Source organism: Cryptotermes secundus, unplaced genomic scaffold (assembly GCF_002891405.2).
Source record: "Cryptotermes secundus unplaced genomic scaffold, Csec_1.0 scaffold526, whole genome shotgun sequence".
In the NCBI taxonomy this organism is placed as follows: Eukaryota; Metazoa; Arthropoda; class Insecta; order Blattodea; family Kalotermitidae; genus Cryptotermes; species Cryptotermes secundus.
In genome coordinates, this window is record NW_019721013.1 from 1,068,220 (window position 1) to 1,084,469 (window position 16,250).

The 16,250-nt window shown below is 40.8% G+C and overlaps 1 protein-coding gene across 1 annotated transcript in view; it reads left to right on the forward strand.

Annotated features, from left to right (window-relative positions):
• Nucleotides 1-16,250, forward strand: part of LOC111875246 (midasin) — a 161,972-nt gene that overhangs the window by 13,883 nt on the left and 131,839 nt on the right. Inside the window, exons 16-31 of the mRNA XM_023871314.2 lie at nt 19-204; nt 612-758; nt 1,672-1,801; nt 2,523-2,763; nt 4,331-4,539; nt 5,717-5,863; nt 6,053-6,308; nt 8,343-8,462; nt 9,373-9,554; nt 9,901-10,036; nt 10,645-10,781; nt 11,910-12,106; nt 12,272-12,454; nt 13,604-13,749; nt 14,444-14,646; nt 15,491-15,613. Of these exons, the coding sequence (XP_023727082.1) occupies nt 19-204; nt 612-758; nt 1,672-1,801; nt 2,523-2,763; nt 4,331-4,539; nt 5,717-5,863; nt 6,053-6,308; nt 8,343-8,462; nt 9,373-9,554; nt 9,901-10,036; nt 10,645-10,781; nt 11,910-12,106; nt 12,272-12,454; nt 13,604-13,749; nt 14,444-14,646; nt 15,491-15,613 (2,743 nt within the window). The remainder of the gene's footprint in view (nt 1-18; nt 205-611; nt 759-1,671; nt 1,802-2,522; nt 2,764-4,330; nt 4,540-5,716; nt 5,864-6,052; nt 6,309-8,342; nt 8,463-9,372; nt 9,555-9,900; nt 10,037-10,644; nt 10,782-11,909; nt 12,107-12,271; nt 12,455-13,603; nt 13,750-14,443; nt 14,647-15,490; nt 15,614-16,250) is intronic.

Sequence of the window (16,250 nt, forward strand, 5' to 3'; positions counted from 1 at the left end):
CATTGCTGTAATATTTAGGTTCACCGAATTCTTCCTGGATGAGTTGACTGAGAACTCTGACTTGACACTGCTGGTGGGAACTTATCTGCGGGGCTTGTCCCTACCCAGTGTGAAGCTTGAGCACATCGTTAAGTTCTACCTGAATGTTAGAAAGGAGGCAGCAGGGAGGCTGACAGATGGCACAGGACACAAGCCACACTACAGGTGTGTAGTCTTATTTGAATGTCATGTTATCTCTCTTCGAAACTTATAGTATGTTAATGTTCTGCATGTGTTCAGAACAGTGTCCTGTGTTATGTGCGGCAAGGTGTTAGAAGTTGAGAATCCGCTTTCGCAGTTTTAACATTACAGCCTTGCAGTGTGGCAGGGCGTAGTCTGGTAAACAGGTTGTGATGCTTTGGAGGATCCTGGTGCCTCAATTTTCGTTTTATCCTCAAAATGGAGACAGTACCTGTCTGCCAGACTACACAGTGTCATACCCTAGGAGACCATATTCTTAACATTCCTTGTTGTGAGAACCTGAAATCTCATATTCTTAGTTATGTGTATTCTCCATTTTTTCTGAGTTGCAGTCTGTGTTGTTTAATGTTGTGTCCACCATTATGTTTCAGTCTGCGTACCTTGTGTCGGGCACTGAGTGTGGCCGCTCTGAACAAATGTGGGTCTGTCCCACGGTCCCTGTATGAAGGCCTTTGCCTTAGTTTTCTCACGCAGCTTGACAGCTCCTCCCATCCTGAGGTTGAGCGGATGGTAGCAAAGTAAGTTTCTAGAATATGACTCTTAGAGTTGCAAACTCTTTTCATGGCTCTAAAGGTACCCTCCTTTTGGTTAAATATGAAATTTGTAATTTCATGACTGCATATCTAGTATATATAAAAATGGAACTGTCCTTTTCCTACTGTGGACCTAATAGATAACACCGAACTAATGAACTGACTGACTGACTGACTGACACTGTGTAGCAGATCTTTTAAAAAGTGAAACAGCCACTTGGCTAATCAAGAAATTTTATGCCTTTATGGAACTCTAATGTCAATTGTACCATGTTCACAAGACCCCACCCCTGGTCTCAATCCTGATCCATATGAATCCTACCTACACCCTGCCATCTACGTCTAGTTTCAAATGGACTCTTTCCTTCAGGTTTCATACCTAAACTGTATATGCATTTCTTTTTTGCCCAGTATGTGCTACATGCCCGACCAGTATCAACCTTCTTATTACAATAGTCACAGCTGTTAAAGTGATATGCAAGCATTGTAGTAGAGATCTGGATGTGATTTGAGTTCTCATTACAAATTCTTTTTCTAGTCACTTGACTAAACTTTAATTTTTTAATTTGGGTGTTATTCCTTTTTTATAAAGATTTTCTTCTATATTGCGACGTATACATTGATAGCAGCCATGTTCTATGAAGAATGTCATCTTCTGTAATGTGGCGCTGTGTAGATCTTGTGTGGACCAACGTTTCGGAGGAACATCACCTCCATCTTCAGGATAGAAAAATCTGTGAGTGAGGAACCAGCATAACAAGTTGGTTCACACAAGATCCACACAGCGCCACATCCCAGAAGACGGCATTCTTCATAGTCACCGCTGTGAAAACCTCAGGTCTTACAAACCATGTTCTGTTTTTACATACATACACATAAATATGTGTTGCCTTCCAAGAGCTGTTGTAGGCTCCGGAGACGTGAAGAGCATACTGAAGCAGCCAATACCACCCGATTCAGACCAGTCTGTGTGCTTTGAAGGCTACTGGGTACCTCTCGGAAAGCTGGAACCAAATGTTGATGCAAAGGTGAAGTACAGATTTACTCGTATATATAGTTGTATGTGTATTAACATGAAAACCTTATAACTGGAAATTGATGCAGTTATCAACCTCGTGCTTGGTCATATTGCACTTCTTTCACTGTGATCTTGTACATTATAGCCCTTGAGGAATACATTAAAATGACAGTCACTGAATATGCACCCCGTGAACTTGAAGAGCTTATACTCAGATACTAAGTTCGGTACAGCAACAGTGTGCACCGAATGGTGCTGCTGTCTAGGGGCACACTTTTGGTAAAGGTGGTCACAACATCACTGACTCAGGCATTCCGTCCACTGTCATTTACTGCAGCCATTTTCTTTCTTCTTCGCAACTACTACCAACAAAACTTTTTGCAAACTCTGGTGTTCCTTGAATCACTAATTTAAAGATTAGTGCAAAATATATTGCATAGATACTGAGCAAGCAGTTTCACATGTAGTGTAAGGTGGCATATGTGAGGCATACTGCTAAGTGTGCTGATACAGTCGTACCATTGTCAGTGGCATCATTACAGGGACATTCTCATAACTTTTGGTTACAAGCTTGTACACTCATTCATTGTTTGATCCATGTCAGATTTGAAAATTTTATGTAAATTGTTTACTCTGTAGAAAGTACACAGTTGTGAATGAGCGTGTGGTTGTTTTGAGGGAGAGTTATGCTTATTTCATTGCATAATAAATGTATTGCCTGTCATTTGCAGTACATAGTAACACCATCTGTCAGACGCAATCTCTGTGACTTGGTTCGAATAGTGTCAATTGGCCGTCATCCTGTGCTTTTACAAGGAGAGACATCTGTGGGCAAGACAAGTCTTATTACATACCTTGCCAAGGCTTCAGGAAATCTCTGTGTTCGAATTAATAATCACGAGCACACTGATCTCCAGGAATATATTGGATCCTATTCTGCAGATGAACACGGCCATCTTGTGTTCAGAGAAGGTGCGTAAGTTGTTGTGTATACTAATAATGCCTTAAGTGACTCATTCATCATTCATACATTAGGATCCGGTCGCACCATAGCTCAAGCGGTTAGTCGCTGACTTCCCACTGCGGTGGCCCAGGTTCGATCCTGGGTCTGGTCAAGTGGGATTTGTGGTGGGCAAAGTGGTGCTGGGGCGGGTTTTCTCTGAGTACTTCGGCTTCCCCTGCCAATCTTCATTCCACCAAATTCTCCATCATCATAATCACTTGGGGCAGGCTACAATAGGCCAATCAGTGGACCCAGTTGGAATCCACCCCCCACTAAGCGAATTTAAAAAAATTACATTAGGATTGCTACCATTTTGCTATTTATAAACATTTAATAAAACATTCCTGAATGTGACCTCAGTGATGGAAACAGTATATAATGTGCTATATTTTGATGGTTATTGCATTTATAAATGTTACATCCATATTTTTATTACTTTATAAATTATTCAGTTTACATTTAATGGAAATATTAAAGTAGTTTTTGTTCAATTAAAGAAAATTTGTGAACACTGACATATTGTTCCCAGCTTTTTTGTGTACATCATTGAAGTCGGTGCAGCAAACTAAAAATAATGGTCGTGATTTAAGGCTCTTTCAGCGGCCAGCATGAAGAGTTCTGCGGCTCAAGACTGTGTAGTGTAGAAGTTCAGCAATATTTTGGATGCTTCAGGGTTGAAGCTGACTGCTTTTTGCCTTTTGCTGTTACTTACCTAGTCCAGAAGATGAAAGCAGTTCATTCCTACTAAGTTTTGGTGAACTTCTAACTGAACTGCATGGTGTCATGTCTCAGATACTAGTAGTCTTAATGGTTTCAGTTTTCTTATTGCAGAATATTTATGAGTATGAAATTGTAGTCTAAACACACTTGATTATTCCTTTGTTCTTGGTGTGTGTCATCAGGACTGGCCGTAGGGCAGTGCTTTTATGGTTCTGGCTGTGTAAATAGCTGACACTAGCACAACAAAATATTTTTGACTGGGAGAAGGTTCTCAAGCAACTGCTTATTTTATTGTCAGCTGGAGTTTTATATTCATTCATTCATTCATTCATTCATGAGTAATCTGTCAGACCACAGGTCCACAGTCTCTTCCAAAACAGTTCCTCCACTTGATGCGATCTAGAGCGTTCTTCTTCAAATGAGAATATCCTCTTCTGTCCCCAAGGTCGTCCAGCATCTTCTTATGTTTTCTTCGTCTTCTGGTCACTTCTATCCACCCCTCTGTCTTCCCTTCAATAACTTCTTCTAGAAGGCAGTTACTGCGTAAGATATGACCAATCCAATCAGCCTTCCGTTTTCTTATTTCGTGTAGGATATTCCTCTGCTCACTGACTCTAAATAACACTTCATTTCTCACACAATCGGTCCAACTGATCTTCTCCATCCTTCTCCAACACCACATTTCGAAGCTTTCCAGGTGTTTCTCATCTACTGCCCTAAGTGTCCAAGTTTCAGCCCCATACAAAGCAATGCTTCAAATGTAGCCTTTCGAATTTTGTATGCAGCTTGAAATACAGAAACTGTGTCAAATTGTAGGAGTGCTAGTCGAGGCAATGCGAAATGGCCACTGGATTATCTTGGATGAGCTGAACTTGGCTCCAACTGACGTACTGGAAGCACTGAACAGAGTTCTTGATGACAATCGAGAGCTGTTTATACCTGAGACACAGGAGACTGTAAAGGCCCACGCAAGCTTCGTGCTCTTTGCTACCCAGAATCCACCAGGGCTGTATGGAGGGAGGAAGGTATGTGCAAGTTTGTGGTGATCCTTGTAGCTTACTTTAAAAAAAAAAAGAGTTCTTGGAAGAACTAGTTCCTTACTTTCCGTTGTTATGACATGGACTGCGTAGGAAATGAAAATCTGTTGCCTGTTAACAGTAGGGGGAGAGACAGACACACAAACAGCAAGGCAGTCTCAGAAGCCTGATAAATATAAAGATTGGAGGGGGGGGGCAACAAACCACGGACAGACAGACAGACAGCAAGGTGCTCTCATGATATACACAAGACCAGGCATGTCAAACTCAACTTGTACAGAGGGCCACCTCAGCCCTATAAATAATAATCCAGGGCCTCACTTCAAAATAGAAATATACATTAGATTTTGATACAAGGAAATTTAATTCTGTTTATTATTTAGGAATAATTTCAATATAATTACCTAAGGTCACATATCTTACAGTTTTAAAAAGCAAGAGAATGCCATTTTTGACAAGTATTAAACAGTTTTTCAATATGTAAAAAGAGAGATTACACAAGAACTTATGTTAGAAACAGCAAAACATCGAATTTCCTGCACCTGCTAATTTATGTCTGTGTGAGTCTTCTTGTCTTCTGGTCTGTTGGAAAATTGTCTGTACAAAAAATATTTCTACTAAAATTCTAATATTGATTTTAATATCAATTAGCTCTAAAAGTTGAGGGGCCACACTTTGTGGCTATGGGGGCCGCACGTTTGACATGGCCGCACAAGAGGTACTGGAAGAATTAATTTGCTTAGGGGGGGGTGGAGTCCAGTTGGGTCCACTCGGCACAGCGGCCACTGATTGGCCTATTGTAGCCTGCCCCGGGTGATTATGATGATGGAGAATTTGGTGGAATGAAGATTGGCAGGGGAAACCGAAGTACTCAGAGAAAACCTGCCCCAGCGCCACTTTGTCCACCACAAATCCCACTTGACCAGACCTGGGATTGAACCTGGGCCGCCACGGTGGGAATCCAGCGACTAACTGCTTGAGCTATGGCGCGGCCTTGCTGGAAGAATTGATCCAATTTATTTAAGGTTCAGAATTACTGATCAGTCATTGCTGATGTGCACAGATTGTAACTGTTGGTGCTGTGAGGATGTGCAGACACCTGTCAGAAATAACTCAACCTTGCAGATTATTCTTTATTCTTTTTAATGGATTGCATTATTTCCAGATGTTATCTCGTGCATTTCGCAATCGTTTTGTGGAGTTACACTTTGATGAGATCCCAGCAAATGAGCTGGTAACTATTCTTCACAAGAGATGTGACATGCCTCTTTCATACTGTAAGAAGATGATAGCTGTCATGACAGATTTGCAGGTCAGTTTAACAGGAATAAACATTCAGCTTGCTCAACTGTGGAGCTCTGAAGTCATTTGGAAAAGTTGCTCAGGTGAAACAAAATCCCATTAAAAAATACTTTAAATGTGGCGGAAATCAGTTAATGCATGTATTGATTCACTATATAGTGTTATTGTTTGTCATGATTGTAACTTTTATATTTAACAGTTACGTCGCAGAGGCAGTGCGGCGTTTGCCGGAAAACAAGGTTTCATAACTCTTCGTGATCTGTTCCGATGGGGAGAGAGGTATAGGCTCGCTAGTCAGAAGGAAGGAATGCTGTATGACTGGGATCAGCATATTGCAGATGAAGGTTATTTGGTACTGGCAGGTCGAGTGCGGAAGCAGGAGGAACGTCACGTTATTCAAGAAGTGATCAAGAAACACATGAATAGAACTGTTGATCCTGATAACCTCTTCACTTGTAAGTCTTAAATATTTTATGGTAATTAGAGGTATACATACATGGATTATGCATTCTTCAACTCTCATGGCAAGAGTGGTTGGAATCTGTACTTTTTATGTGGGGACATCCACATGTTGGAATTTTCATTTTGACCCCAGTGGTGATGACCAGTAGAGGGAACTTTCAGGTTCATGTGTGATTCAGGCCATGGTGGGGGTGGATTTACTTCCTGTTCATAAAGCACTGTCCTTGCTAGAGGTAAGGGATGAAGTTTATGTAGGATCCAGCTGTTCATTCCCAAGACATTCTGCTTAGAAGTGCAGCTCCTTATCCAAGTCCCATGTTCTCAGGAGCTTTGCCTAATGTTAATGTGACTCAGCCAAGGAAGTTGACTTGTGCTGGACAGACAGACAGTGTACTTGTGGAAGTAGGAAAATATGTAAGACTGAGTATGGAAGCACAGAGGATAGATCACTCGGGAGAGCAAAGTTATATGCGTGAAGATGCTTATGTATTAGAGACAGTCTGTGAAGATGTGAATTGGATTCAGCAAGCTCAGATAGGGTCCAGTGTGGTGGAGAATTGAACTTCTGAAATCTGTTATACAGATTAACAGTCAGCTGCTTAGTGCGAACTGTATTTGTGAGTGGTCACTCAGTTTACCCTTTGTAGATCCACACTTACCCTGTGAGACTTTATGGTTCTGTTATTTTGGTGTTTGTGGGAGTTGTTAGATGGTATCATCATCTCCTGTCTTCAAGACAGTGTGTGCAATGTGGCTAGTTTTGTGGGGATGTCACAGAGGTGTGACAGGAAGAGAGAACGTTAATGATACTTTCTATTCTGAGAATATCTCTCCACAGACATGCCTGTATAAGTTCTGATGCTGTTTTGTTGTTAAATAAACCAGTTATAAAAAATAAATGTAGAAGTGTATAGCCAAATAAATATGTTACTTAATCCATTATTCCATGTGACGTGGCGAAATGTTTTGCAGTGAGCAGCAATGCTGGTTCTGCATCAGTCAACCCAGAACATTTGCTAAGTGTCCCTGTTTTTAGGCTGTACAACTTACTTACTTTTCTTTTTTTTTTTTTTATTGCTAGTGGGGTGGGACTAAGTCCCTTGTACTACAGCCACTTCTGGCCTATTGTACCAGCCCCATATGATAGGCGAGGGTGAATGTGGAGCAATTGGTGGAATGAAGATTGGCAGGGGAAACCGAAGTACTCGGAGAAAACCTGCCCCAGCACCACTTTGTCCACCACAAATCCAACTTGACCAGACCTGGGATCGAACCTGGGCCACCACGGTGGGAAGCCAGCGACTAACCGCTTGAGCTATGGTGCGGCCTACTTACTTACTAATGAAGCTGAGCCCTTCTTGAGGAGCCGCCAATTCTGCAGCTACTCAAGAATTTCCCAGCATTCTGTAGAACCCAAAGGTTCATTACTGTGTTCACAAGAGCCTTCCACTGGTCCCTATCCTGAGGCAGATCAATCCAATCCATACCATCCCATCCTATCTCTCTACGATCCATTTTAATATTTGAATAGGCCTTGGTCTTCCCAGAGGTCTCTTTCCTTCTGGCTTTCCCACCAATATCCTGTATGCATTCCTTGTCTCCCCCAGTTGTGCTACATGTCCTGCCCACCTCATCCTCCTTGACTCGATAATTCTAATTATACTTGGAGAAGAGTGCAAGTTATGAGGCTCCTTATTATGCAGTTTTCTCCAACCTCCTGTCACGTCATCTCTCTTCAGTCCAATTATTCTCCTCAACACCCTGTTCTCAAAAACCCTCAGTCTATGTTCCTCCATTAATGTCAGAGACCAAGTTTCACACCCATATAGAACCACAAAAATCAGACGGTATTAGATGATTAAGCAGAAGAGTACAATTTCGCACCAAAGTAATGAATGAATGTTACTTGTAGTGTTCAATTAATACCATTAAGTTCTTCATGTCAAATCTGTGTCTTTATAGGAATGTACTAAATAGCAACATTTATGTTGATGATGTTAAAAGCCAGTAAATTATTTTATTTTCAGTGAGCGAGAGGACATCTCCAGTTACTCGCCCAATCTTGGAGAAAGTTTTGGCTGATCCTCTGCCAGGTTTTAACCATATTGTTTGGACATACAACATGAGATGCTTAGCTGTTCTGGTTGGTAAGTTTTTTACTGTACTTGTAATTATACAAATGAAGCTTAGGTCTGAGGTTCTCACAGCAGTGAATATTAAGGCTGCTGGATAAATGGACTGCTTATAGTCCCTTCCCAGTATTATGTACCTGTTCTCTGCTTGGATGACTTCTTCCCTGAAGATGGAGGCAGCAGTTTCTTCCAGAATGGTATGGTGTCATATCCCGGAAGACTGCAGGCATAATGTAGCACACTTGTTTGTGACGGTGTACAAATGGTCGGTTTAGTGCAGTGGTAATTACCCCTGTTTGTTTCTGGAATAAGGCATTAAGTTAGATGTTCTTTATCTTGAGAAAATGACACATTTGTAAGTGATGGGTTGAAGTATTGCATTTCTGTTCAAATTCTGACAGCCAAGTGAAGTATTTATTCTTTGTAACCAGCAAGGAAAGCTTAACAGAAGCTTACATTTGTGTAATTGGTACCATTCATAATTAATTTTAAGTATGGCAGATCATGCAGAAATTTTGGAATTATTCTTGACGCAGGTTGAATGCTGTCAAACTGTAAGAATTATTTTTGGAATATTTTACAGCCTATTTATTTCAAGCTCACTCCCATGACCTACAAAGTAATTTGCACAGAAGTTTGAAGGAAATGGTTGTTATTGGAAGATCTAAACTGTTGCCATTTGTTGTTCCTATACATGAACTACCAAGAAAGATATCAAAGGATGTATCGTAGAGATGAAAACCAAACCCGAGCATGTGATTGTAACTTGGTGGCAGAAAGCTTCTACAGTGGACTGGTATGAGAGATTGCACCGTGCATATGTATGTGTGGCATAGGCACTGAGATAGTGAAGTTTGCGGTCCATATAGTTCACTCAGTGGGTTAAAGTAATTAATGTTGTTGTTCCTTCATTCTCATGTCTCAGGCAAAGCTTTTCAGTTCAAAGAACCTGTGCTGCTTGTTGGTGAGACGGGCTGTGGCAAGACGACGGTGTGCCAGATGCTGGCGTGCATTCATAGACAGTCCCTCTACACTGTCAATTGCCACATGCACACAGAGAGTTCAGATTTCCTCGGAGGACTTCGTCCAGTTAGAGACCGCACTAAGGTAAGTGTATTGAGTGTTGGACTTCTGTAGCAGTTTTATATACCGATCTGGATTGGACAGCACTGTGGGCCATCAAGGAGGAAGACTCCATTCATTGGTACACAAGTAGTGTGATGTATGCCTCCTGTTATGGGAACAAGGATGCATCAACATCATCAGTCTCATTGACAAAGTAGATTTTGTGTTCAACGTGCTTTTGGTCTTCATGCACATGTGATAAATTCCAACATACCTACATGGGAAATTTCATCTGTAAGTTTGCCCCCACACAGCATGACGTACTGTCGTCTGTTAAGTAGGTGCAATCAGTATGTAGTGTGATTTTAGATGTCTTTTCTGTTTTCAGAACATGGAATCCGCAAGATTATTTGAATGGGTTGATGGACCTTTGATTGAGGCGATGCAAAGAGGTGACCTGTTTCTTGCAGATGAGATTTCACTTGCAGATGACAGTGTTGTGGAGAGACTGAATTCTCTTCTTGGTAAATGTTATTTGTATGGTAACATCCTTCCCAGTAACTTTTGCATTTGTTAATGGATATTCCTGAAAGTCAGTATTAACATTCCACTAGAGGCCACTGTATGTTTGTTTTCTGAATTCTTGCTGTCAGTATCATCAACATGGATGTCCTACAAAATTCTAAGGGTGTGAACAGCATTAGTGCCACCTAACTCTTTCCCTTCCCTTTTGTTTTCAACTTCGCTCCTACCAGCAAGAGATTAATTTGTATGAAAGTGTAGGAGATAGGTACTTCAGTATGGGAAGATATAAACCTCTTGCCATCTGTTGTTCCATTAGATAAAACTGATAAAAAAGATGTCAAAGAATGTGAAAAGCAAGGATATAACACTCAGCACAAGATCATAGCATGTTGGTAAATTCATAGATGATGACAGAGGGCTTCTGACAGTTGATGTGAATGGAAACTCTATGTCGTTGGAAGCCTTCGGACATAAGAGAGAAGGGGGTCAAAATAATTGCTTTATGTTACAAATTTTAGGTAAAGTTCATAATGCGCACATTATTTATATATCTGCCTGTTGAAAGAAACTGATTCCCAGCCCATTTATCTTTTTATTTTGTTTTCAGAACCGGAGCGCAAATTGCTGCTCGCAGAGAAAGGCGGTGGGGAACTAGGAACTGACAAATCCTGTGTTGTGACCGCAGCTCAAAATTTTCATTTCATAGGCACAATGAACCCAGGAGGGGACTATGGAAAGAAAGAGGTTTGTACTTTGGGAATTATTCACTGGTTTGGGCTCATAAAGAAATTGTAAATGAATGCACCACCCAGCGTATAGATCTGGAGGCTAAGCAGAGTGGTTCCACACATGAATAGCAGAAGCATAAATGTTACATGTTGCGCAATTGCATGTGGCTTAGAAGATGATGATGTTTGTGAGCCGTCTTTTGTTTACAAGAGATCATTACAATACGTTATGTAGGATTTGGAGTTCTCACAGCAGTGGTTATGAAGAGTTCTTCTGTATTCTGGGATATAACGCCATGTAGTCTGTTGAAAATCAACCAGTGTTATGGAGGAGGAAGTTGCCTCCATCTTCAGTGTAAAAGCAGAAAGTAAGCCAGAGTTCTACTTGCTACCTGCTTAATGTGGGTTTCTTGCTCGGATTATTCTTCAACCCTGATGAAGGTGGAGGCGATGTGTTCCTCCAAAGCATTGGTTGATTTTCAGTTTACAATGGCAACGACAAAATACATAATACATATTTAGCAAAGACAGATAAATAAACACCAGTTTATAAGGGAACTGAAGAATTTACTCAGTAATGGGTGTTACTACGCAAGTGAGGACTATATGAATGATAAATTCTCAAATACTGGATAATGATACTTGCTGGATGTAAACACTCATTACATATTTTGTTAGTTTAGTGATTAAGAATTTGTTGTATTTTTGCTAATTTTATAATTTATATCATGCGACATGTCCTACAACAATGTAATCTGATCTATAGGATGAATAAACATGAATGAATGAATAGTTATTTGTAGGCCGGTGTAATTGCAGCGCAAATACAGTGCGTAAGATATATAACAAGTACAGTATTTATGGAAAGTGCTACTGTTATGTCATTTATCTGTTCGTGTGGAAACACTGTTTTTTGTTTCCATGTTTTCTAGCCTACATTGACATGTTAATGTATAACATTTATTCAGTCTTTTTAAAAAAAAAACATTTTTATTATTGTATTTTTAATCTCAGTCCATGGTCTTCTGGGTTATGACACTGTATATTGTTGTAAACAGTTGCCAGTTGTTTGGGTGCAACCTTCTGCTTCTGTCTTCAGGGTACAAAACCTCAGTCTCATAAAGATATATTTTTCTGTGTGTAGCTTTCACCTGCGCTCCGCAACAGGTTCACTGAAATATGGTGTGAAAGTTGTACAAATAGGCAAGACCTCTTGACAATTGTGGAACATAACCTCAACCCTGTCTTATTGCTTGGGAATCAAGAGGACGGCAGCTCAGGTGTTGGCAGCCGCTTGCTGGATTTCATTCAGTGGTTCACCAGTACAGATGTAGGCAAGAGGTAACGTGTTCGTCACAGGTTCAATATGTAAACGTGAAACATTGGCGTCTCCAGGCCATATGAGCAGTGTGCATAAGAGTATTAATATTTGTGAATTATGCTGATACAACTTGAAATGTGCATGAGGGTATGATTTTAAAGGCCCATGCAATTCATTGTTCACAGGTTTACTGTAAGTGTTCGGGATATTTTGTCATGGGTGAACTTCATTAATGCCTGTACAGAAGATCAGAAAAGTGAAGGGGAAAGTCATGGCACCAAGAAACTGGATCTAGCAACAGCGTACATCCATGGGGCCTGTCTCACGTTTCTGGACAGTTTTGGTTCAGGAATAACGAGTATTGATAGGTACATGTAGGGACCATATTGAAATATTCTAACATTTTTCTGTTCCTGTTGCACACATACATTCACATGATAATTGTCTAGTTTGGGTTTGAGGTTAAGATAAATGTACTTGCTGTAGAGTTGTGTGACAGAGATCCTGTTTGCTGCAAAATCTCAAGTTGTCTGACAGTGTTCTGCTTAGGTGACAGGAAGAATTCCTATGAACGATGATAGGGGATGTTGTTTCGCCTTCAGTCTCCTCTTTCCCGTGTGATCCTGCTCAAGTTGCTTGTTGGTAGCGGACTAATATTGCTACCGACATTTATGGGAACAGACTGGTAGATGACTTGGGGGGGGGGAAATGTACTGGTGAGGGAAAAATAACAGCTCAGGGAGATATGCTGGAGTCAATCCATGGGGCTTCCTCACATGGCCTCGGTAGAAATGCATATTCATGCACTAATGCAACATTTCTTAGCCTATTTTCCATATTTTATAAGGAAAGACAGACTTATGATGTTTGTGTGACTGTGTAATATCTTTTGAACCCATATGTAGGTTTCTGTGAAACTTTGTATGAGCATTTTGCCATTAGAGGCTGCCCCACCATTATACTTCATAATTTCCTACTGTCAGTGATATCAACATGGCAGCCACATGAATTCATGAAGTGGGATTGACTCTGGGGTGACTTGTTATGGTTTCTTGAGATTTTGTATGGTAACAGATCCTCAAAGACTATGCTAGAAGCTGCTGACTGTTGAAGCTGTCCCTGCTTACTGCACATGGCAGTTTATGCTCTAAGTTTGTGCTAGTGGGAATTGTGGGCAGAAACAGTCTGATAGTAGCATAACTGCTCTGTTTTAAGTTCTGCTGGTCTCTTTTGCAAACAAGCATTTGGCGGAAAACAAATCTGACATGTTCTGTAAATTTATATGCTCTGTAAAAAGATCCATATTTAAGGCTTCTCTGGATGAACATCTGAAACCCCAAATTGATGGAAGTTGCAGAATTTTGATAGTGAGCATGGAATTTTTAGTGTACTTTAATTGAATTTAATAATTATGAATTGTCACTTGAGGCTAGCCATGACGCATACAATCACGCTTTGATGGGGTGCACACATTATAGACTGAAAAGTTGGATAATGTTATGAACTTATCTTTCTAGTGCTGCCAACCTGAAGGCTCTGCGAAGTGCAGCGTTGCAGTATCTGATGAAGCAGATGGAACTTGACTCTGCTGAAACTGCTGCGCATTGTAGTGTTGCGGTCACTGATACACATTTTGGCATCTCCCCGTTCTACGTCAGAAGAGGTAGCCACAACTACGTACATAAGCTGCTTTGTTTTAGTTGTAACATATTTGTTGTGGCTTGAAGTGACATTCTATACTGCAGCATTTGCTATCTGCTCAAAAGATAAAGGGAAAATTATCCCTATACTTGGTAATGTAATTACACATTAAGCCATGAAAGCATAGGGGAGGAGTGGAGGTATAGCTCCACTGTTCTTGACCTCAACAGAGTAACTTAAAGCATGTGTCATACAGTTTACACAATGGTCTTTATTGTCTCATATTACTGTTTGGTCACATGTTCATCATCTTGAGGCCCACAGTGGCATAACATTGATGCAAACTGTGGTCTGCAAACTTTACCATGAATAAACGAATGAATGTACGAGGGGTAGGCCCTCTCGGCCCTTGCACCATGACCTACAGTGGTCTATTGTGCTTAAGCTTTACCATACACAAGTATTATTATTTTTCACTGAAACATTTAGCTAATAGATCTCAAATAGCTCAGTTGGTGTAATGTTTTCTGGCAGGGAAAGAGATTTATCTCTTCTCCACAGTATCCAGACCTATTCTCAGTCTCACATAGCCTCTAATCTAGTGGGTGATGGGACACTTTTGTCATGGGGACAGCTGACCACTCACCTCCATCAACTTCTGAGGATAAGAACTGCACCAGCAGGAAGTGAAGCCTGTTTCTGTTTGTTTCAATTAGGCAGTCTTCCCATTGTTCTTGATGGCTTCACGTTCTCAGCACCAACAACTGGTCTCAATGCATCTCGTGTGCTGAGAGCCCTGCAGCTGAAGAAGCCAGTTCTGTTGGAGGGAAGCCCAGGGGTTGGGAAAACCAGTCTAGTTGCAGCGTTGGCAAAGGCTGCAGGACATCAGCTGACCAGGATCAATGTGTCTGACCAGACTGTAAGTGTGACAGATGTAAGATCAGACACTACTGTACTTACATCTTAAAATCAAATGTGAAATGTGTTAATGTTTTTTTTTAAGCATTTTAATCTTTTAGCAAGCAGGTTGTTTTTAAAATGTAGAGTATCCCTACATTTGCTTGGCATGTCACTGTCAGCATAGCAGTCAAAAGAGACGGACAAGTTAGGAGGCTTGAGCTATGTTAAGTATGTCCAAAGTACAAGAGAAGCAAGTCAGCATGAAGGGACAATAAACAGCGGTACTGGAGTTGGGAATGGTGAAGAAGATTCTTATAAAATTACTGTTTATGTGCGGACACGTTCCTTAATGTAGGGGTTGAATTGTACTCAGAGATGTTTTTCATTTTGATGCATGTCGCTATACAGTGAGACAGCTGGCTCTTCAGTTGAAATGAAGCAGTAGGTCTCTAACCTGGAATAATTCTCATCTGTCCACAGTCAGTAAGTGCAGGGCCAAATCTCCTGTGAGAGAAATGTTGCCAGCACAGTGTAATACAGTGAAATGCCAATTAAACATTCCTCGATTTAAAGTTTTCCCTCATTTATCGTTCAATTTTAATGCCTGCACATCAGGAATCTTAATGTTAGATTACCTTTATTGAAAATTTTCCTCAGTTCAGTGTTCAAGTCTACTGTCCTGCAGAGAGACCTTAATTAAGGGTTATGCTGTACGAGAGACAAACTATTACAAGCCTCAACAGTATGCATCCAATTCATCAGTTTTATACCTTCCTGGAAGGAATATAATTATGTACTACTTGGTTTGCATATCTGACTACTTCTTCTGTTTTCATAAAAGCTTATGAAATTATTTGTACTAGGATGTGTCAGACTTGTTCGGAGCTGACTTGCCGATGGAAGGAGGTGAGGGTGGTCAGTTTGCCTGGCGTGATGGGCCTTTCCTTCAGGCATTGAAGACTGGTCATTGGATATTGCTGGATGAGGTAAATGCCTTATGATGACTGCGTTCATTAGGGTACATCAGTGATATGTGTAAAATTGTGTAATTAAATTGTGATATAATTAAGTGAATTGATTGATAAGAATGGTAACACGGTTCTTACCGGCATATCTGTTGCGCGTTCTTCCTTTGTTTTATAGACCTGCATATCCCGAAGCCCTTGAAGCATGAACTGAATCTGTGTGACATTTAATATCTGAGTTTCTTCCTCACAGACGCTATCTCAGTTGCGAAGCCCAACAAATTGATGCTTTATGTGAATGTAATTGCATTTTATTCTGAGAAATATACAAAACCATAAATACACTGTTCAGGCAAAATACAGGGTTTCTTAGTGCAGTAGCAAGCGGTAATTATACTGACCACTTTCCTTTGGAGGGTAACTGTAATTATTCTCTAGTCTTCTTTCCTTCCTGCTTTCATGATATTGAGTGCTTTCTCAGCAGTTCAACTTCACTAAAAGTCTTTTACTTTATGCTTCATTTCACAAAGCTGTCAGTAACGCAGGCTGTAGGCCGCGCCATACTTCAAGCGGTTAGTCGCTGGCTTCCCACTGCGGTGGCCCAGGATCGATCCCGGGTCTGGTCAAATGGGATTTGTGGTGGACAAAGTGGCACTGG